Source organism: Urocitellus parryii, chromosome 7 (assembly GCF_045843805.1).
Source record: "Urocitellus parryii isolate mUroPar1 chromosome 7, mUroPar1.hap1, whole genome shotgun sequence".
In the NCBI taxonomy this organism is placed as follows: domain Eukaryota; kingdom Metazoa; phylum Chordata; class Mammalia; order Rodentia; family Sciuridae; genus Urocitellus; species Urocitellus parryii.
This window is the reverse complement of record NC_135537.1, coordinates 90,440,745-90,463,628: the sequence shown is the minus strand read 5'-3', so window position 1 is coordinate 90,463,628 and position 22,884 is coordinate 90,440,745. Positions and strand designations below refer to the sequence as shown.

Below are 22,884 nucleotides of genomic sequence, written 5' to 3'. Positions count from 1 at the left end.
TTTCAAGAACTTCTAAACCTACATCTATTTATAAAATTTTCTTTAAATACAGTCATCCCTTGGCATCCATAGAGGCTTGGTTCCAGAATCAAACTCTGAGGTTTTGCTCAAATCCCTTATATAAAATGGCATAATTTTCATATGTAAATATATACATCCTCCTCTATACATTAAATCGTCTCTAGATTATTAATAAAACCTAATAGAATGTAAATTCTATGTAAATAGCTAGTATACTATGTTGTTTCGTAAATAATGAAAAATAAGGTTGGTACATGTTTAGTACAGACACAAAATTTTTAAAATATATATTTTCAACTATAATTGACTGTATCCATGTATGTGGAATCTAAAGATAAGGGACTGTGCAACACTTGCTTTAAAAAAATTTTTTTTTTTTTTTTACTTTTAAAGTTGGTATTACTCACGAAATTGGGCCATGACAGTTGCTCTGTATATTTTCAAGCATTGTTGGAGGTGCTACTTCTTTACAGAGATAATGATGCGCATCTGCAGTTAATCTGTAATACCCATCAATTAATGACACAAAAGACAAGGCTTCTCTCAATGAGCTAAGTTCAATTTCCTAAGCAGAAAAAAAGAAAAATAAGCTGTTAAGTATCATTTAAAAAGTAAATTGAATGCTAAATAATAAAAATTCACTACACTCCACATAATATCATTTCTTCTAATTTTATTTTTTTAAATTGCTTAAAAGTCTTCTGTGATTCCCAGTTACTTTATCATGTGCTTCCACTTGTAGTTCACTCTATATCATAATTTTACTATATTTTCCAATACCCCTATTAGACTAATATGAGTCTTCTCAATTAGAAATTCATTTAATCTGATATAAAAGTTGGTATTGAGAGGTCATAAGCAGTTGTTTTTACATACCTACTGCACACTGCTAAGTATTCATGATATAAATTAAAATGTTAGGATATGTAGCTATGTTTTGATTGTATCATTATATATATATATATATATATATATATATATATATATATATATATATATATATACACACACATATACTCAGCCTAAAGTACAGTATTTATCTAATGGGAAAACATACATACATACATATATAAAAGTACATGTGTATGTGTGTATATATACACACAAATATTCAATTTTATTATGTCATGAAAAAATAAAGCCCTATATAAAACAATAAAAATATGTAGTAGTGAGGACTAAAGTTAACAAAAAAATGTGCAAAATGATTATTAGAAAAATTTCAAGACACTTGTGCAACACTTTTTATTTGAATATACAGAAGATTACCTATATTCCTGCATGGGAAAATTCACCATCATCAAATGTAAAAATCTTCCCTAAGTTAATTTTCCATTTTGTCAAATCCTAAAAATACCAATGAATACTAGAGGACAAGGCAAATATGGGATTCAGAGAACCAGGGATCCAACACAAGAGAGATAAGATGGTAATTCCCAGGATGATAAAAAAGGAATGCTGAAAGATAACAACTGTATCTAGAGAGCTTCCAGGTGAGATTAGGAAAGCCACTAATTAGTGATCAAGGCAGAGCTTCTCTGGAAGAAAGAGACATTATATAATATTTGACGCGTTTGACTATATGAAATTTTATACTGAGAAATGAGCTACTTTACAAAGTCTTTGCAGGGAATGGAAAGACAACTATAAATACAAAGGGGAAAAGCAATAATTAACTACTGGAAAAACAAAAGATTACAAAAGAATGGAAATGTGATCTGAGTATGTTTCTTGGCTCTTCAATAAATAATATTTACATAATCATAGTGGGAACATAGAATAGGGAGTTAGAACAAATAGTTTAATAAGAAGTATGTGATATGTTTGAATATTTACTTAATAAAATAAAGCCATAAAAATAGTTACTGTAGCTGGGTGTGTTGGTGCACACTTATACTCCCAGTGGCTCAGTAGACTGAGACACAAGGATTGCAAATTCAAAGCCAACCTCAGCAACTTAAGCAAGTCAGCAAGACACTGTGTCTAAATAAAATATAAAAAGGGTTGGGGTTGTGGCTCAGTGGTTAAACACCCCTGGATTCAGTCCCTGATACAAACATACTCTGTGTGTGTGTGTGGGGGGGGGGTTACTGTAAAAGATTCTAGAAGCAAAGTTAAAAGTCTTTGAGAAAAGTTAAAAGCCAGTACAACAAATGATTGATACTCAATATGTATTGGGGGAAAATCCTATAAGTCAACTAAAATTAAAAAGGAAAACTAGTCAAAGGATATGAAAAGGGAATCCATAGAGAAGAAATAAATATAACTACCCTATATAAGCACATAAGACGTGCTCAATCTCAGGTTCCAATTAAATAAATAAAATATAACAAAAGGAATGCATTTTTACTCATCAGTTTTGCAGAAAAATTAAGACTGATAATATCCAGTGTTGGCACAGGTTACAGGGACATGGGGATATACACACATTGGAAACAATGTTAAGACGCACTTTAAAAGTCTATCAAATTATAAGCATTTATATCCTTGACCTAGCAATTTCACTTACTGGTATATCTCTTAATGAGATATTGACATATGTATATAGAAAGCATATTCAAATGCCTTCTTTTAGCATTTTTTGTAGTGACAAAAAATAGCCAAAATTAAGTGTCTAACAATACAATTATTATTAATTCTAAATTAAAGATATATACAGTATATGATATGTAAAAGTTAATTATAAATTATAGGTTAAGGTATATATACAATATGGAGAAACATGCAATAGTTTTTTTTTAATTAGATCTATATGTACACAGAATGACAAGTCTTTATTTTTTTTAAATCAAGTTCAAGAACAATACATAAAGCATGGCTATATTTTTGTAAATAAAACATTTGTTTTAAATGACAATGAAAACATTTATTTTAATGAAAATGCCATATATGTTGATATGTGTAAAAATACAAAGGCTAGAAAAATACATACACACAGATGGTCACCTATGGAAAGGGGGATAAGACTGAATGAATGTTGATGATAAAGAATAACCTACTTGTTCTTACATCAGAAAACAAAGAAAAGGGACACACATAAGTAAATATAAAACAATACTGACTTAAAACATAAGAGGGGATAAAATGGAATAAAAGTATTTTAACAATCAAAATAAGTCAGAACTAAAACCAAAACAAAATTCATAGGACAATCAGAAGGCAAATAGCAAAATGGCAGACTTAAAACCCAGCTGTGTTAGTAATTATGCCAAATTTAAATGGACAAAATACTATATTAAAATTAAAGATTTTTATTCATAAAAAGTAACTATTAAAAGTAAGAAGGCAACCCACTAACTAGAAAATAGTACATATTTTAACAGATATCCTACAAAAGACGTGTATCCAGAATTTTTAAGAACTCTACAAATTGATAAGAAAAAAAAAACAAACAAGTGAATGAAAATGAACAAAAGACTTGCACAAGAACTTCATAAGCAGGCTATTCAAAAGAATAATAAGTATATTAAAAAGTGTTCAACATCATTAATCATCAGGGCAATGAAATAAAAACCACAGTGAGCTTCCAGTATGTATTCACCAGGATCACCTTTTTAGGCACAAAATTATAGCTTGGTGACCATATGGGGCAATTGAAAATTTCATACACTGATGAAAAAAGGTGCATTAGTATAACAACTTTGGAAAACTGTTTATCAGTATCACCATGACTCAATATTATCTCACTCCTAATGTCTACCAACAGAAGAATGAATTTTAAAATGCAATACTGATTGTGGATACTAACACACACCAAGGGTAGTGAAGAATAGAAGTTCAGTAGATTGGGCAGAGGGAAGTGAGGGGAAGACAGAGGAAGGGAGAGGGATAAGAATGGGAAAAACAGTGGAGTGAATCTGATACAGGTTTCCTATATACATGAACACACCAAAATAAATCTCCACCATGTACAACCACAAGACTGGGATCCTAATTAGAATAAGATATACTCCATGTTTGTATAAATATGTCAAAATATACTCTCATTTATATCTAAAAAGAATAAGTGTTTTTAAAAATGCAGTACTACCCAGGAATAAAAAAGGTATGAAAATGTAAAATCATGAGTTTTCAGATATGCTAAGAATAAGACCTAGATTTTTAAAAATACATACAATATTATTCCATTTATATAACAGAGCAGAGATAATTGAAGGTAAAAGTCAGAATGATGGGTACCTTAAATTGGAGGCAAGGGTGGGAAGAAGCATGTGGAAATCTTCTGAGAATACTGGAAACAGTCTATACCTTAAACCAGGTATGGCTACACAGGTATGTGCATATGTAAAAATATATTGAGCTATACACCTAAAATTATTGTATTTTACTGTGTTCAAGTTATGTCTCAACAAAAGTAAAAGAAAGAAAAAAATAAAAGAAACAAAAGTAAAAGCTATATTGAACTACCTCGAAATTTAAAACATCTAGGTATCAAAAGACACAAACAACAAAATAGCAAAGCATACTATGAATAGAAGACAATATTTGCAAACCTATGTCTGATAACGGGTTAATGTCCAGAATATGAATAACTATTACAATTCAACAACAAAAAATGGCAGCAAGTACATGAAAAGATGACCAACACCACTAACCATTGGGAAAATGCAAATTAAAACCATAGTGAGATACCACTTCATTCCCATCAGTAGGGCTATTATTCAGAAAACAGAAAACAAAAAGTGTTGGTGAGAATGTGGAAAACCTAGAACGCTTGTGCACTGCTAGTAGGAATGTAAAATGGTACAGCTACAACAGAAAATAGCAGGATGGTTCCTCAAACAATCACATACAGAATACCATATGATCTATCAACTTTACTTCTTGGTTTATCTCCAAAGAAATTGAAAGCAGGGTCTTGAAAAGATATTTGAACATACACATTTACAGCAATGTTATCTACAATAGCCAAAAGGAGTGGAAACAACCCAAAAGAGTATTGATAGATGAATAAACAAATATGACTATATATATATATATATATATATATATATATATATATACACATACATACATACAATGCTATATACATATCTATTTTAAAGGAAGGAAATTCTGATACATGTTTTAACATGGATATATCACATGCTAAGTGAAATAATACAATCACAAAAAGATAGTATTGTGTGATGCCACTTATAAGAGGTTTCTAGAGTAATCAAATTTATAGACACAGAAAATAGAATGAGGTTGCAATAGTTTTTAGTGGGTACAGAGTTTCAGTGTTGCAAAAATAAAAAGTTCTAGAGATTGGATGCACACCAATGTGAATATAGAAAACATTATTGAACTGCATGCTTAAAATGTTTATGAGTCTAAGTTTTATTTTGTATATATTTTACTAAAATTTTAAAACAATAAAAAGACAAAAAATGCCAGAGTAAAGAGAAAAATGGTAATAAAAACATAAAACTAACATATAATAGACAAGGAAAATGTAAGAATAAACAAAAATTAGTCACTTTCTTATATCTAGCAACAATTTATTCGACAAATAAACTGAGAAAAGTTCTTACTTCTAATAAATAACAGAAAAGCATAATACATCATTAATAAAATTCAGCAAGAAACATGATACATCAAAATGAATAAAACTATCAAGTTACTGAAAAACAATATAATACATGGATACAAGAGAAATATGAGGTATTCCTAAAATATATGTTATATGGGAAAGAAACATCAACTCTCCCAAAACTAATCTTTGGTGCAATTACAACAAAATGTCAATGTAATATTTTTAAGAAGCTTTAGGAATACTCACAATTAAGAACTTAGGTTATCAAATAATGGATTTGAATTTAAATAGCCTTAACATTTTATCAATACTGTGACCTCGGAAAGATATTTAACTTCTCTGTATTGCAGACTTCATAAATTAAGCCAACAAGTCCACACACCTTTCCATAAGGAATATTATTAAAGAATATTCACATTAGCATCAACATACTTTTCCAGAAATATTTATTATAGATGTAGAAGGGGGTTGATAATTATTAAACACCCTTTCATCCATCCATGAAATTTAATCATACTCCTAAACTAGCTCCTAGAACACTGTGCAAAATGCAGGAAGTACAAACACACATGAAAATATAACTCTTGCCTTCAAGAAGTTCAGAGCCTACTAGATAGTAGGTATACTTTATCGTGTTTTTATCTAAGAATGGGAAAATGTGCTGAATAAAGTGAATTATAAGTCAGTTATTTTTTTAGTAATCTTTTAGAATCAATCATGTCTTACAGATTGAGTGAAGCTGACCTGGGATTGGTTTGTATTTTGTCATAAAAATTCCATATAATATTGCTTTATTTTTGTCCTTTAATTAGGCAGAATGGTTGGCATTATGCACATCCCTCTTGATTAAAAAAAATAGTCAAGAATGAGTATTACAACAGGCAACTAGCACAACCCAGAGTCAGAGGGAGTGGGGAAAAGAACTGGTGCTTTGTTAATCACAAAAAAGTACAAAAAACTGTGGGAAGAGTTTTTGGTAAAAAGTGAGGTGAAAGTTTTAAAAAAGTTCACTGAACTGATAATTATGTTTAGAGCTATATTAATAACTATAATTTAAAAAGTAACTTTAATGTTGTCATGTATAACTAATTAGAAATAATAAAAAAAGATTTTTAAAAAGTAACTTTGGTATTTTAAAAAAGTAAATTTGGCTTTTGGATTCTGAAATATTTATTTCTGATAGATGTTTAATGTAACCACTATTTAGTCATAAAACAAACTTACCAAATTTTTACCATCTTGTTTATGGATAGTTACAATTCTACTTTCATTTGAGCCTTCCTGGTTTGCTTGCTTAATACTGATATCAATAACTTCAGGAAAATCACAATATAATTGTAAATTCTGTAATTAAAAGCATTTAAAATTTAACAGTTATGGAACCATTTTTAAATAAAACTTATAAAAGAGACAACATTGGTTCAAAATTCTTTAAGAAATACAAATTTTATTGATAACAATAGATAAGCATTATGTGATTCCTTCTTCCAAAATTCTAATCCCAAGACTATACTGTATCTTACTTTGACTTATAAATGAGAACATTAAAGGATGCAAGAATCAGGGCTGGGGGTGTAGCTCAGTGGTAGAGCACTCGCCTAGCATGTGCGAGGCGCTGGGTTCAATCCTCAGTACCACATAAAAATAAATAAATAAAATAAAGATATTGTGTCCAACTACAACTAAAAAATATTTTTTTTAAAAAAAGGAAGAAAGGAATCTAAAGAGTGTTATCATACTCTCCAACCCAATTAACATTAATAAGAACTGCTGCCAGAAAACTGAAAATCTAACTACCAAAAAAAATTAAAAATAAGAACAAAATCATCTTAAATCTCTAAAACAATCTAAGAACAATACAAACATGAACAAATTTAAAACTTGCAATGCAAACCTTAAAAAGTAAATTAATTATTTAACAGATACATAGTATAATAAAAAATTAATTTAAGTGAATATTTTCCATTTTATTTTATGATTGTGCCTTATTATCAATAATAATGAATGTAAAAAGGAGACAAGACTACCTTAAAAATCACTTACAGAATCCAACTCTTTCTGAAACTATAAGAAAGTCATTAGAAATTATTTTGTCTTAAAAAGATTAAATAAAAATCCATTTAAGAACAATGAGAGAAGAACTATAGATACAATCTTGATAGTGTCACATGCTACTAGAAACTTCCACTTCTAACAGTGGAAGAAGTGCAAGACCAGGTTTGAAATAATTAAAACTACTTTGCTTATATTGTCATTCTACTTAAAATTTAAAACAAAGAATGAGAACATATCATTAAGGATTACCTGTTCTGTCAGTGTCTCACTTTCTTTATGTTTCCCTCTTGACCACTGAATTCCACTGTTTCCAGTTATTATAATGGTTGCAAAAATCTCCTCACCTGAAGGACCTCTTCCAGGTTCTTTTACTTCAAATTGCTCTGTGTAGAAGGCAGACTGAAGAGTTTCCAGATTTATAAGATACTTCAGTTTCAAGTTTCTGGCAGTGGCTTTGCATTGACTGAACTGCTGAATAAATTTGCGAAATCTGTACCTTATTCGCTTCCTTGTCAAAATATGATAGTCTTGAATCTTGGCTCGAACACATTTTGGTAAGAATGTCTTATAGCTAGGAATACACAGAAAGAGCATACACAGAAAAGGAAAACAAAGAAAACAAAAATTGGAAAATAAACCGAAAACAAAAGTGAAAGACAATTTCTTATCTTTTTCCATGATAGGTAGGTGCTACAACACGGTAGTAAGTTGGAGTAAGTTGATATAACCATCCACAGAGGAGAAAACCTCAATGTTTCATTTGATGGTACACATACTCTAAGTTACCATAAAGCTCAGAATAGAAGATTTTAATTTTCTTCTCTTCATGAAATGCACTCTCAGTCTAGTAAAAGAGTCTCTAAAAATTCATTTTTTTCTGATTATCTTATAACTCTGGGATGGTGATTTATAAGGTTTTTGTTTTTGCACTGTGCTGAAAATATTTCCTAAAATATGGAAATTTGAATTTGAATTTTAACCAGATTTTATCTGAATTTTGGAAATGGTTGATTTTTGTTGGTGCTGTTTGTTGTTCATTATGCAAACATACTTTTTTGTGTAAGTTATTTTGTTAGGTTAACTTCTTAAATCCTAATAGTTCCTCTGATTGAAATAATTCTTTCTAGAAATTCTCTGACCTTTCTGTACTTTTATCTCTGTGTATTAAATAGCCTAAAAGGGGGAATAAATTAATATTTCTGCTTCTAGTGAACACAGACATACAGAGTAACCTCTTATATGTAGTTTTTAATATTTATTTTTTAGGTGTAGATGGACACAACATAATGCCTTTATTTTTTATGTGGTGCTGAGGATCAAACCCAGATCCCACCCATGCTAGGCGAGCGCTCTTCTGCTGAGCCACAATCCCAGCCCTTATATGCATTTTTTTAAATCTACTAAAGTATTTAGACTATTCAAAGATCTATATCCTACTGGATATTTCCAGAAACAAGCACCTTATTTCATTCTGCAAGGCCTAATTTCTCATCTGTTCTCCCATCAATTCTAAGTATCTTAACAATAATTAGAGTTCCTTGTTTATTTTTCAGAAATTACCATCAAATAAGAATTCAGAAAACATCAGTGAATTAAATATGTTTTTAACTATTAAGAACAGCAGGCATGTTTTGCCACAGGGCAGGAATAAATTATTTATCCACTCCTAAAATGCCATGGCACAGTAGATAAAAGAAAAATAGGTTAAGTGGTGGTATTTCAAATTTAAAACTTTTATTCTCCAAATGATAACTTCAAGAAAGTAAAAAAAATACACAGAATGGGAGAAATTATTTGCAAATATTATATGATAACTTGTATTTGGAGACATATCCAGAATATAAAAAAAGAACACTTACACCTCAATAATAAAAAGACAACTCAATTTTAAAATAAGCAGAGAATTTCAAGAGACATTTTTCCAAAGGAGACATACATATGGCCAATAAGCACATGACAAGATGCTAACCATCAGTAGTCATTAAGGAAATTAAAATCAAAACCAGAATGGGATAACACTTTTACTTGGTAAGGTGAGTAAAATAAAGACAGAGAAGTGTGGAAAAAGTTAGAATTCTCATGTACTGCCAGTGAATCTATTATGGTATAGCTGCTTGGGAAATGTTTGGTAGTTTGTCAATAAGTTAAACTGAGTTATTGAATGAAATAGGAATTCTACTCCTAAGCATGTACATTGGAGAAATAGATATATACATCCACAAAATAACTCATATTCAACCCTTCATACCATCATTATTCACAGCAGCCAAGAAGCAGAAACAAGACAAATTTTCATCAAGTGATGAACAGGTAAGCAAAATGTGGTATGTTCATACAATGGAATAATAAAACTCAAAAGGAATGAAATATTGATATATGCTACAACATGGAAGAACCTTAAAAACATTATGCTAAGTAAAAGAAGCCAGACAGAAAATGATACCACATATTGTCTGATTCCAATTATATGAAATGCCCAGAATAGGCAATCCATTGAGACAAGAATTAGATAAGTGATTGCCAGAGATTGGGGGGTGAAAGAGGATGAGGGCTGAATGCTAATGAATATGGGATTTCTTTTAGGAAAGATAAAAATGTTCTAAAATCACATTGTTATTATCTTTTACAACGCTTTGAACACAACAAAAAATAATTAATTGTTTACTTTAAATAGGTGAACTTCATGATATGTGAATTTCAATAAGTTGTTTTAAAGTATCATCAAATTTTATAAGGAATGTGTAATATTCATGCAATTTAAAAAGTAAAGCAAAAATAAGGATGCAGAATTTTAAAGATATGTTTATATACTGGTTCAGAGTATGGGTTAAGAGAATCAGAGAAATACAATTATAAGCAAGAATAATAGATGATATATATTTCAACCTATGTGAAAATATTCTATTTAACTTTGGATATGATCTAGTCTCAAATGCAGAATTATCCCACCACAGTAGAAGCCTAAAGATGGCTTCATATTTACAACATTCGCCTTTAGTGGCTCAAAGCTTCTATTCTTCAACTATGTTTCTTCAATTTTCATCAACAACTTTTAAGATACTTTTTCTCTAATTCTGTTCTACTGTAACCTGGCATATACCAAGTATTTAATAAATAGCTGTTTGAATGAATGAATGGATAAATGGATGGGTGAATACACTAACATATAAGACATATCTGTATGCATCTTAATAAAGACCAAGGAATTAGTAGAAAATAGAAATGTTTTTGGTGTTCCTTTGAATCTAGTCTTCTAGATTCCTGAGTGAGTTCACGAAATCATAACTCCGGCCTGTTCCATTTGAGTTAAGGCCTAACAGACATATGCAAGCAAAATAAAAACACTTAAAAGAGAGAAACATAGAAACTGATCTAAAAATTGGGTATTGAACTACTTTGAGAAACTTAGTGACAAAAAAATGTCAAAAAAAAAGGAAGTCAACCACATTGACTTTTAATCTCGTAAGTATGTTACTTGTAAAATATTTCATCTTCAAAACTTAAGGAAAATCAAAGTATTCTTATGGCCCAAATGTCTTCAAGGCCATTGTGTTCTTTGCTTTTCATTAATTTTCCTGCTAAATAATAATTTGTGGACCACCAGACATCACACTAAGGCAGCTGCAGCTCACAGTGGCTAATTAATACACTCAGGGTCACTCAGCTAGTTAGTAGTGAAAAACACACTCAGAGCTAGGTCTGCCTGGGTCAGAGGTTCACTCCCCTTTAACCTGCATGGAGTTTTCCTTCTCAGCAGCCAGGTGTTCACCCTGCTATAAATAGGTCAAGGAGAAAGAAAACACCAAGTGTGTAACTTCAGAATCAATGTGAAGGTCCTTCCCTGCTGGAAATGCACAGCACAGGTTGCCATGATCTTGCTTTTGGGGTCAAAGTGACCAGATGATGTCTTAACAGTAGTACCTGGCTTTCAGGAGTTTAGGAGGTGCTCTTCTCATTTGGTCTTTAACTCAGGGACTTTGCAGAGGCTCTATAATCTTCTTCTCATAGTCCTCACAGGCAGTGGAGGTGGAGAGGATTTGCATCCCGTGTTATATGTCCCCAGCAGGGGAATACCTTAACTCCCTGCCTCCTGACGTACCACCCCACCTACATAAGCAGAACTGCTACTTCACATATCAGAAAGGGAATATTATATTTTACTGGTTTTTGCTTTATCATCAGTAATCTATAGACTATAGATCCATAGTTTTGAACATACTTACTGATTATCAAAAGGCAAATAATCCACAAATCTATTTCATTTAGAAATGATTACAACATTAAAGAAACTACTTACCATATCCACAAGTAACTTCCACAGAGGCTTGAAGAAAAAAAAAGAAAAGATATGTAAAGCACATTCATAAAGTACCCATTTTTGTCCCATGTGCTTGTGGCAAACTCCCACTATCAGAGCTTCGGTTCCCCCAGCCACCCACTCACTTCTAATGCTACCCTTATCTCCTGCTGCCTCTTAACCTGTTCCCTTTGCTGTCCCTTTCCATCTTTCTTGGCCCTTTATAATCTAATCCTATAATTTCCTAACTATTGCCAATATCACTCAGGGAAGAAAATAATCAAGTATCTCAGTATTTCCTTTTGGACACCTGTGTTGCACTTGACTTTGGTCTTCTGAGGCTGCTTATAGAGAAAGTCACATGTCCTCTTGTGCCACAGAGCTACACATGTGCTTCGGAGATGACTTACCTTTCCTTCCTGCTTCGCCCACAGGTCCCACACCGCGTTCAGAATGGCTGCTGTTGCCAGGTGCACCACCCCTTTCTCTGGACCAATCTGGGAAGGAAAACATAGCAGCATTTCCTAGACATGAAAAAGACACTTAGGTCCTTTGGCCAGGGACACATTTCAAGAATGAAAAGACAGCAATGGAAATTCATTTAAAGGTTATGCTTTATAGAAAACATTTTTTTTAGTATTGATTTTTTAGTTGTAGTTGGACATAATACCTTTATTATTTATTTTTATGTGGTGCTGAGGATCGAACCCAGGGCCTCACATGCTCAAGGAGAGTGCTCTACTGCTGAACCAAATCTCCAGCCCCAGAAAACAATTTTTAACCAATAGAAAATTCGTGAAAGTATAAAAACTTGTCTTTTCATCTCTCTTTACTAAACCATTTGAGAGTAAAGTTTCAGATAGCTTGTTCTTTTACTCCTAAATACTTTGGTGTATAGTTCCAAAAAAACAAGGACATTCTTCTTCATAACCACAGCATAAAGGTCATATTCAGGAAATAAAATGTTGATGGGATATTGGTATTTAAAAGATAGTCCATAATCATAATTCATAATCCATAATCAAATATCATCAATTTTCCCAATAGTACCTTATTTAACCTTGATCCATATCCAATCCTGGACCACGTATTGTATTCAGTTGTAATGGCTCTTTAATGTCTTTTCGTCTGGAACAATTTTTTTTTCTTTTGATGATATTGACATTTTAGAGTAGAGGCCATTTGATATTATCAAGTACCCGCTATATGTGTCAGTCTGTAGTAACTTCATGATTAGATTCAGTTTATTCTTTTTTTTTTGGCATAAATGCTGCATAAGTAATTATGTCATTTTGTTTTATTATTAGGGTTATTAACTTTCACCACTTGAGTAAGATAGTGTTCATTTGGTTTCTCTACTCTGAAGATACCAGTTTCCTTTTCTAAATAAGAAGATTACTATTGACCCCAAATTTAAGCATACACTTGTGACTCTTGCTTCAATTAACTGTGGTTATGATGGTTGAAATATGGTGATTTTCTAATGTTATCATTCATCTCACACTCGTTAGTTTATACTCTAATGATAAGTTTTCCTTTGCTTATTATCTGAATAGATTCATAGATTCTTATTTCACTCAGTGAGTTTAAATGACATTGCTATCATATTTATTCTAATGTTACAGTTGTCCCACATTTGGCCAGTGGGAGCTTCTTCAAGATGACACCTTTCAAGGCAAGATACACTTGCTTTGCAGAAAGTAAAACATAAAACCCAAGGCAATATGGAAAGTGCATTCTCTTGTGCCCTTCTCGGTGCATGGATGGGAGACTAGCAGAGTTTGGACAAGACAAACCAGTCATCAGGAGACAAGGGCAAAGTCTAGATTACTGGCTTTATCTTACTGTGTTAAAAATCCTTACTCTAAAGCCAGACTCAGAAGGCAAAGAGTTGTATGTTTTCTCTTCTATGTGGAACTTAGAGAGGAAAAAGGAAGAGAAAGGTATGGGGGAGAGGTGGGATCTCATAAAAATCGAAGGGAGAGGAGTAGAGGAAAGGGACCAGGGAGTGGGAGAAAGGGAAAGAGGTGGGAATTGCTGGGGAATGATTATTGGCCAAATTATAGTTATATCATATGCCTTAATGAATATGAAACAACAAATTCCATCACAACTATAATGTACCAATAAGAAGTGTCGAAAGAGTAAAAAAAAAAAAAAAAACCTTCCTCTAGAAACATAGTTTTTCATGCTTCAACAGTATTAAGCAGGCTAGGTACTATGGTCTTCTTTATTTCTCTCTCCTCTTTTTTTTTTTTTTTTTGGTACTGGGGATTGAACTCAGAAGCACTCAGCCACTGAGCCACATCCCTGGCCCTATTTTGTATTTTATTTACAGACAGGGTCTGTAAATAAAAATGGGCTGAGGCCCAGCCCATTTTTATTTTTATTTTGAGATAGGGTTTCATTAAATTGCTTAGTGCCTTACTAAATTGCTAAGGCTAAGATTACAGGCATGCACCACCACACCCTATTTTTTTTTTTAACTTTGCTCTTATTTTACTTAATAACCTCTGCCACAATACCAGAACTGTTCACATTCTCTCTTCTAAAGAAAGGTTGCCCATTCAGCTCTTTATCCTCTAGACCACTGTTTCCAATCTAGGGAATGGAAAATGAGGTAGATAAGAGCCAAAAAGCTTTAAGCCTTACAGAAAGGAACTGATTGCCTCAAAATACTGATTATCTAAATGACTGAAGCCCTAATTTATTTGAATGAAATGCTTTACTTAGAAATTGTACAGCCATTACTATTTTCACATTTGCTACAATCAAAGGACATCTTAGACCGTAGTAACTTATTTATAAAAGCTTTTTACAAAATAGGTCTCTTACCCATCTGAGCTGCCCGTCAATGGTGAGCTGCCCATCACTGGTGAGCTGCCTGTAGAAGCCTCTGAAGTCACTGACAATGTCCTTGAGGTCCTTGTGAAGCACATGGTGGGCAAGGGCATTCATGGCACAGACAACTATTTTGAAAGAATTCCATTTTTATTGATGTTTATTAAAACATATTAGTGTATCCAATAAATTGAGAGGAAAATACCACAAACTAATGTAGACATTTTATGAAAAAAATTTAAAGTACCAAAGGTAAATGTTTTCGAAAATTGCTCCAAAAATGTACATGTCTTATTCTGTGCTTGTCATAACTAATATTCCCCCAAAGCAAAATAGCTGAATCTACATATTGAGTTAAATTTCCTGAATACAGTAAATATGTTTGATTGATTGACATGGGCAAAACAAAACCACAGATCTGTAATATTAAATGATGTTCTAAAAATTATTTTCCTATTCACTTTGTAAGGTGTTCAATCAGATTCAAAGCCAAACCCTAGTACTTTATTGTTCCTAAGGAATAAGAACACCCTAATTTACAGAAATAAAAGAGAAAAAAAAGAAAATGCCTCTTCATTATTGACAAGTTTTGAAAATATCTTCAATTTATAAAATCATAATACACTACTAAAAATTACATGAGGGCTGGGGTTGTGGCTCAGTGGTAGAGTACTTGCCTGGCATGTGTGAGGCACTGGGTTCGATCCCCAGCACCACATAAAAAAACTAAATAAACAAAATAAAGGTATTGTGTCCATCTACAACTAAAAATATTTTTTAAAAATTAAATGAATTTTCAACTAGTACAATATTTATACATACATAAACACTGAACTTCTTATATTGGCTTATTTAGGATATACTATATTTTTCATACATAGTTTGAAGGTTAAACTTAATTTGGGTCAATAGTATCATCAATTATTTACTCTTGGTGCTTTAAAAAGCTTTGTTGTGGGGGTGGGGTTGTGGCTCAATGGTACAGTGTTCTCCTAGCACGTGAGGCACTGGGTTTGATCCTCAGCACCACATAAAAATAAAAATAGAGGGCTGGGGATGTGGCTCAAGCGGTAGCACGCTTGCCTGGCATGCGTGCAGCTTGGGTTCGATCCTCAGCACCACATACAAACAAAGATGTTATGTCCACTGAAAACTAAAAAAGAAATATTAAAATTCTCTCTCTCTCTCTCTTTAAAAAAATAAAAATAGAGATATTGTGTCTACTTTTAAAAAAACTAAAAAATAAATATTGAAAAAAGCTTTGTTATGTTATTTAAGCTGAAGAGAGGTTGCATACAAAGTAGATCAGTGGTATAGGGCCTGCCTAGCATGTGTGAGGCCCTGTATTTGATTACTAGCATCACCAAAAAAAAGAAAAGATGAATAAATAACAAATTGTATAAGAAAGGCCTTTCTTATCCTCTACTCATTCTATAAAACATAGTTTATATGTACATCACCAAGATAATCAACTCAAGTCATCAACTTAGCCCCAAAGCTATTAATTTATTACAGAACATTTTGACCAGTTAGTTTGGTATTGCTCTACTTCCAATGGAAAAAAAAATTAGGTCATTTAATAGGATAGTTGAAGGGATGTGGGTTTACTATCAATCAGACCTTATGAGAAAGACATTCTGAAAGTAGTACCACATGCTCTTAGGATGTGCCTGGCCTGTGTGAGACAGCTCTCAGATGACTGCACATTGCTAATGGATGTAGCATTTAGGGCTGAACTAGCCGTTCTGGGTTCTCTAGGGCTTTTGTTAATGGGATCCACAATCATTCTAGTTCAGATATTCCTTCCCTAGAATTGTAAGAAGACAGTATCTTCCTCATTCCTTGATGGATGAGGTTTTCGGATGTTAAAAAAATCTGAAGAGTAAGACAGTGACTCATAGTGAGGTATATTATTATCTACCTCAAACCTTGGCCTCATGTTTTTTATTGTTGCTATAATTCACTGACTAAAGGAGCCTGTGGTTTGCATCAAAACAGAAGATGCATATAACAAAAGCTAAGGATGAGCTCATCCTTTATGGTTCTAAAAGATGAGGCCACACTGAAATATTCAGCTATCTATGTGGATTTTTCTTGTTTGACATAAAGGCACTGTAAGAAGTTAACTCAAACTTGCTGCATTCAGTAGAAATTTGGGTTGTGATGTTGCTGCTGGCTCCCTGACAGTGCAATATCCCAGGAGACGGCAAACTTTGGAGAGGAGTGCTGCTAGAAGCAGCCTGCAAGAGCCAACAGCAGCCTAGTTGTCACCTGCCCTCTCCACACACCTCAAGAAAGGGCCTAAACACCAGGAGAGGGATTCCTTCTGGCCAAAGCAACCAGCTCAAAGTGAATCAAGTCTATACTAGCTCAAGGGAAGAATCTCTGTATACACTAGGTCAAGAGGAGCCAGTCCCCATCTATACTGGCTTGAGGCAAGTATCTCAACTGAACAGGAGAGGGGAGGCACAGTGGTCCAGGCCTTGCAGAGGACAGCTGCTGGGCTCCTGCCTTTGCCCTGAAGCTTCTCTCCTTTTTTCCTCTCTTTAATCTGCCTTAAAAAAAATCTCTGAAATGTCAATTTTACTATACAATTGTAAGAAACATAAATTTATCAAGAAGCATCTTTGCTGTTCTAGAAGTATGGGAGAAAGGACAGAGAAGAGCAAGGCAGGGGGAAGTGTCCTAGGGAAAGTCTCTGATGGGGCTAGGGCTGTAGCTCAGTGGTAGAGCACTGAGCTACATGTGAGAGGCACTAGGTTCAATCTTCAGCACCACATATAAATAAATAAAGATACTGTGTCCATCTACAACTAAAAAAAAGTCTCTGATGCCTCTCCCAGGTGGGGGCAGAGGAGACTTCTAGTGGATCCAGATGTGCTCCTGTCTAGAACCTGTGCAGAGAAGCCTGAGCCAGTTTGCACACCACACTCCTGCAGCTGTTTAGTCCACACAGATGCCCATGCCATGATGTCAGGATCACAGAGCACAGGGTCTTCTGGCTGTCTGCTGGCTTTGTCTATCTCAGCTCTCCATTTTCACTGGAGCCCACTCTGTTCCTGAATCTAGCCCATTTCTGCCCTTCTTACATTGGAACCACTTTTTTTTTCTGAATGCTGGCAGTTGCTGAGTGCAGGTGCAGTTCTTGTTGTTATAGGATTGCCCTGTGACCCACCTACTAAGCATCATCCAGGGGTTAGGCATGTGGCGCACAGGGTCGCACAGGGAGGCTGTGCTGGGAGTGGAGGTCTTTGCATATAAGAAGCAGGCATGCTGACTTTCCCATTGCCCTTCTGCCCTGCCTTCTTGGCCTCCATAAGCAGCTGCTGCTCACAGGTAAGGTGAAGGTGGAAGGGCAGGCTGACTGGCATTCTTCTTTGGGAAGATACTGGAAGGAAAGTTCCCTGGGGCCCAGGCAAGGCCCAATCCTGTTGATGCACAGGCTTCACCAAGAACATGCAGCCTGCACCCTGGGTTATCTGGTGCTGGAGTATCAGGTAGGAAGCTATCACCTCATCGTATTTTCAGTTTGCCAGGGACACTCAGGTATTTTATGGGTCATAATCCATGTCAAAACTGATGATTACAATTGCAGAGTCTGGGTGTTAGGGGATTGGCTCACTAGAACAACTGGGTGAATATTCTTCACCCTGGCTCAGTCATGGGTGCCCCATTATTTGCTCTACGGTGGGCCTCTGCATGGAGTCCACTGTCAGTATTTGTTGACAAGGCTCCATGCTCCTGTGGAAATATGCTGGGGAATGGTGCACCTTACATGCATGATTACCTCCTTCAGCTGCTTAGCAGTAGCTCCATACATAAATGGGCACATTGCTGGCACCATCAAGTACAAAAGACACCCAGGCTCCAGATGTCCACCAGGGGGCCCTCATATTTTTTTCCTCTAGATGACTTCAGCGGCAAGGTATTAGAGAGTGACCCAGAACTTGTTCAGCTTCTGCCCTGTCATGAATCTGGTGCTCAGGCTGAAGTTCAAGAGTTTGCTGTTGCCTCTGGCGCCCACCAGCATATTCTCTGCATTCAGATCTAGGTGCTCAATGCCCTTCTCAATCTCACTCACAATCTGCCTGAATGGTCTCTTGGCCTCCTCCTGCATGCCATCAACATCCAGGATGAGGTGTATGCCATAGCTGTATGCCATAGCTGGATATTTTCAATGGTCTCAATGATCTGAAAGAGGTGGATCACACTTCGGCGTTCCATGGCCATCAGCATATATAGTTTGGATGGGATGTTTTGCTCTAACTTTGGCAGAACTTTCACCGTCACCTCTGTCCTGGTGAGGAGGTGGTGGACTAGTTTCATTTGGGCAAAGCCACCCTGCCCGATGTCCATCAGGACCTGATAATAGTCCATGAAGGTGGTCTTATAGCAGGAGCTGGACCCCGGTAGTACTACACTACTCTGACTGCTCTTACTACACATCCCAAACAGGAACACCAACTAATGATACTAGCTGAAACAAAACAAAACCAAGCCAAAAAATAAACAAAAAACTACCAAAACAAAACAAAATCTCTCTCTCTCTCTCTCTCTCTCTCTCTCTCTATATATATATATATATATATATATATATATATATATATATATATCTCAAAAGACCACAAACCCATCACAAACCATCAAAGGTACTATCTGGGAGTCCAACAGATTACCACCAAAAACTTTCTGTACTTGTGGACAAAAACCCACCACAGTCAGCCTCTTATATAACTGATGCTTGAAATTCCCTTAAAATGGCTCCTTGGGTAGTCAGGACAAGAAATGGTGCAGTCACAATTGAACATAACTGCCAGTGGGCATCTCACTTTTTGACCTCCAGGACATTTTTGACTTTCATAAGAAGTATAAGAAAAGAGTCTGGAAGCTTTTTGTGTCAGTGGGTTATGAAGATGGATATTTACTTGCTTAGAAATTAAAATCTGTGGGCTGGGGTTGTAGCTCAGTGGTAGAGCACTTGCCTAGTACGTGTGAGGCCCTGGGTTTGATCCTCAGCACCACATAAAAATAAATAAATAAAATAAAGGTGTTATGTTCAACTACAACTAAAAAATAAATATTAAAAAAATAAATAAATAAAATAGAGGTCCATCAACAACTAAATTTTTAAAAAAGTGTATATCTAATAACAGAAAAAAGAAAATGAACAAAAAAGAAATTAAAATTTTTAGGATTAAAAAAAACTATAGTTTTATGAAGCATCAGTAGTAACTGATACTGATGTACTCAGGCAAAAACACTAATAAAAGGCAAGAGGAGGAAAAAAAGAAACTTGGATTGTAGTGGTCTGACTTCAGCATGGAGAAATTCAAGTTTGTGTGTCTAATGGGATGGGTGGAAATTCATCTGGAAAAATTGGCCTTTGAAAGGCAGCTTCTTGCTGACTAAACCCAAGGGTTTTCTCCTAGACCTTGATTCTGTGGCAACCTCCAGCACTGGAAGTTCACTCAGCAAAGCTTGTGGATGACCATGGATGTCTGAGCCCAAGTGGTAGCATGACTGTATTTTTGTTTATTTACACTTTCCTGCTTTGGGCTGGGGCTCCGTGGTAGAGCACTCGCAGGGCATGCATGAGGCACTAGTTCAATCCTCAGCACCACATAAAAATAAAATAAAGGTATTGTGTCCACATACAACTAAAAAATACATATTAAAAAATTTCCTCCTTTTTAACCTCTCTTTCCTTTCCTATTTTTTTAATAGCTTGGTATTACATTATACACATCATTACACACTTATCTAAACCCACAGAATGTGCAATACCCAGTGTGAACCCCAATGTAAACTATATTCTTTTGGGGATCATGATGTGTCAATGTGGGTTCACTAATCATAACAAAGGTACCAATCACTCCAGCAGCACACAATGATAAGAGGGAGGCTGTGGGTGTGTGGGGCGGGTACACACAGCTTGATTTTGCTGTGAACCTAAGACTACTCTAAAAAAATTGTCATTTAAAAAAAAAAAAAAAATATATATATATATATATATATATATATATATATATATATATAAAGAAAGCAGGAGACATTAATAATAATTAAGTAAATTTGATAAAAATATGAGTTAAAAACCACCCAAGAAAAACAACACTGATCTATTCTATACATTATAATACAACCTTTCCTCCCTACCTCTCACACACATGAACACTCTTTATGGGAACAAGAAAAATACTTTTTTTCCCTTTTTGCTCTATTCTAAAAGAATGATTAGGCTGACTGACAGAGGCTGTGGGGAACGGAGATGAGCTAATGGATTTTTTCATCTTTAGTGCAAGGGCCATGTAGCTTTTCGAATGAGACTGCAATCAGTCATGTGAAATATATAGCAAGGTCAAAGTTAAAATGGGTTCTGTCCGGCTGTGGTCTGAAAAAGGGGGAAGCCAACAACATTAGCACATAAGAGCCATGCCATAAAGACAGGAGAGTTGACTCACCCGCTGCCCAAGATGTCCCTCAGGACAGCGGGTGGGGCTGAGAGTATGGGGGGATGTCAGGGAACAAACACTGAGCTCAGCAACACCCGAAAAGAGCTTCTTATTATCCCTGTGCTCACTGTCCTTCCATTGTGCACCTACCCACAGTAGCAAAACTCAAAGTCTTAGCTGTTAACAGAGAATGGTTCCAAGGGCCTGTCCCTGTTTTGTAAGTTTAGTGTGCATTTTACAAAACCTTCAGGGGCCATGCTGTGTAGTTTGTAGTATGAAGAATGACAGTAGCTTCATAAAGCGCTCAATGTACAGATAGCGATGATTAAAGTTTCAGAGGAGTTAAAATACAGCTTATAAATCTACCCTGGAACTGGGTTTGGTGGCACACACCTGTAATTCTAACAACTCAGGAGGCTGAGGCAGGAGGATTGTAAGTTCAAAGCCAGCCTCAGCAACTTAGTGAGGCCCTAAGCAACTTAGTGAAACCTGTCTCAAAATAAAATATAAAAAGGGCTGGGGATGTGGCTCAGTTAAGCAATCTTGGGTTCAATCCCTGTTACGAAAAACCAACCAACCAATCAAAAAACCACCCTGGTCAGTGGTCACTGTCGTGGGGAAAACTTTTACACTAAATTGTTAATGGTGTGTGTGGAGGGAGGCAGATCATTGCCTGGTCTCTTCCATCTGCCTAGTAAGTGCCTATTTATTCTCAGAGCCTTTCCTCAAAGCATCACCTCTGCTCTGAAGCTTGCCCAAAGCCACCTGAGCAGAGCAAAGTAACCCCTTCACTTTGCAACAATCCTCACTCTGTACTATGATCCTTTTTTTTTTTTTTTTTTTTTTTTGTAGTACTGGGGAATAAAACCGGAGCACTCTTACCAGTAAGCTACATCCCCAGCTCTTTTTATTTTGAGACAGGGTCTCACTAAGTTGCCTGAGCTGCCCTTGAATTTATGATCTTTTTTCTCAGTCTCCTGAGTAGATGGGATCACAGGTCTGTACCACTGCACCCAGCTGGATTTTGTCTTTTGTGACTGTTTCCTCAATAAATCTGTACACTTCTTGTCATTCACACAAACGCACACACACTTCCTTCATCTGCTTGACAATATTAAAATCTTTCCGTAGGGCAAGACTTTTATCCTACAGCTACCTAGAATGCTGATGGTGTAAATAATCATGAGGGAAGTGTCATATTGCCACAAAAGTTAGATAACCTGTTTTACCCCTTTCCCTGATAGTTACTCTTCACCCTATCATGATTTGGCTTCAGCCTCTAATGATCCACTGAAAATGATCTGGCAAAGGTCACCTTTTTGTACTTCTTGAATTTTATAGCATGTGCATGGATGCATACAAAAAAGTTGCATTTAAATGTTCTAGAGAACAAGTGCTTTAGGAAGCAGCTGAGTAGCTCTCTGGGCCTCGGTTTCCTCATCTCTAAAAAAATGAGGGGGCTCAACATTGTCTCTAAGATCTTGGCCAGCTGAGAAAAGTTACATTATGTTCAGTGCCTTCAGTTTAGGAAAATGGGGGCGGGGAGAAGAATCACTTAAACACGGCTCAATATGCCCCACAAAGAACTGGCCCCTCAAAGCAACTTTGTGTAAAATATTTTGAAAACTAGGTAGACTCACAGTGCACACCACAATAAACCTAGCTGTGTGAACTTACATCTGCTCCCTCCACCACCCTTG

General features: G+C 35.0%; 1 protein-coding gene across 1 annotated transcript in view; it reads right to left on the bottom strand.

Moving 5' to 3' along the window:
* The window catches only part of LOC144256032 (tyrosine-protein kinase JAK2-like), a 75,272-nt gene extending 60,423 nt beyond the window's left edge, over window positions 1-14,849 (bottom strand). The window contains 7 exon segments of the mRNA XM_077801204.1: window positions 429-586; window positions 6,764-6,883; window positions 7,844-8,165; window positions 11,315-11,367; window positions 12,302-12,388; window positions 14,403-14,492; window positions 14,727-14,849. Coding sequence (XP_077657330.1) covers window positions 429-586; window positions 6,764-6,883; window positions 7,844-8,165; window positions 11,315-11,367; window positions 12,302-12,388; window positions 14,403-14,492; window positions 14,727-14,849 — 953 coding nt within the window.
* Window positions 14,850-22,884: the final 8,035 nt, after the last annotated feature.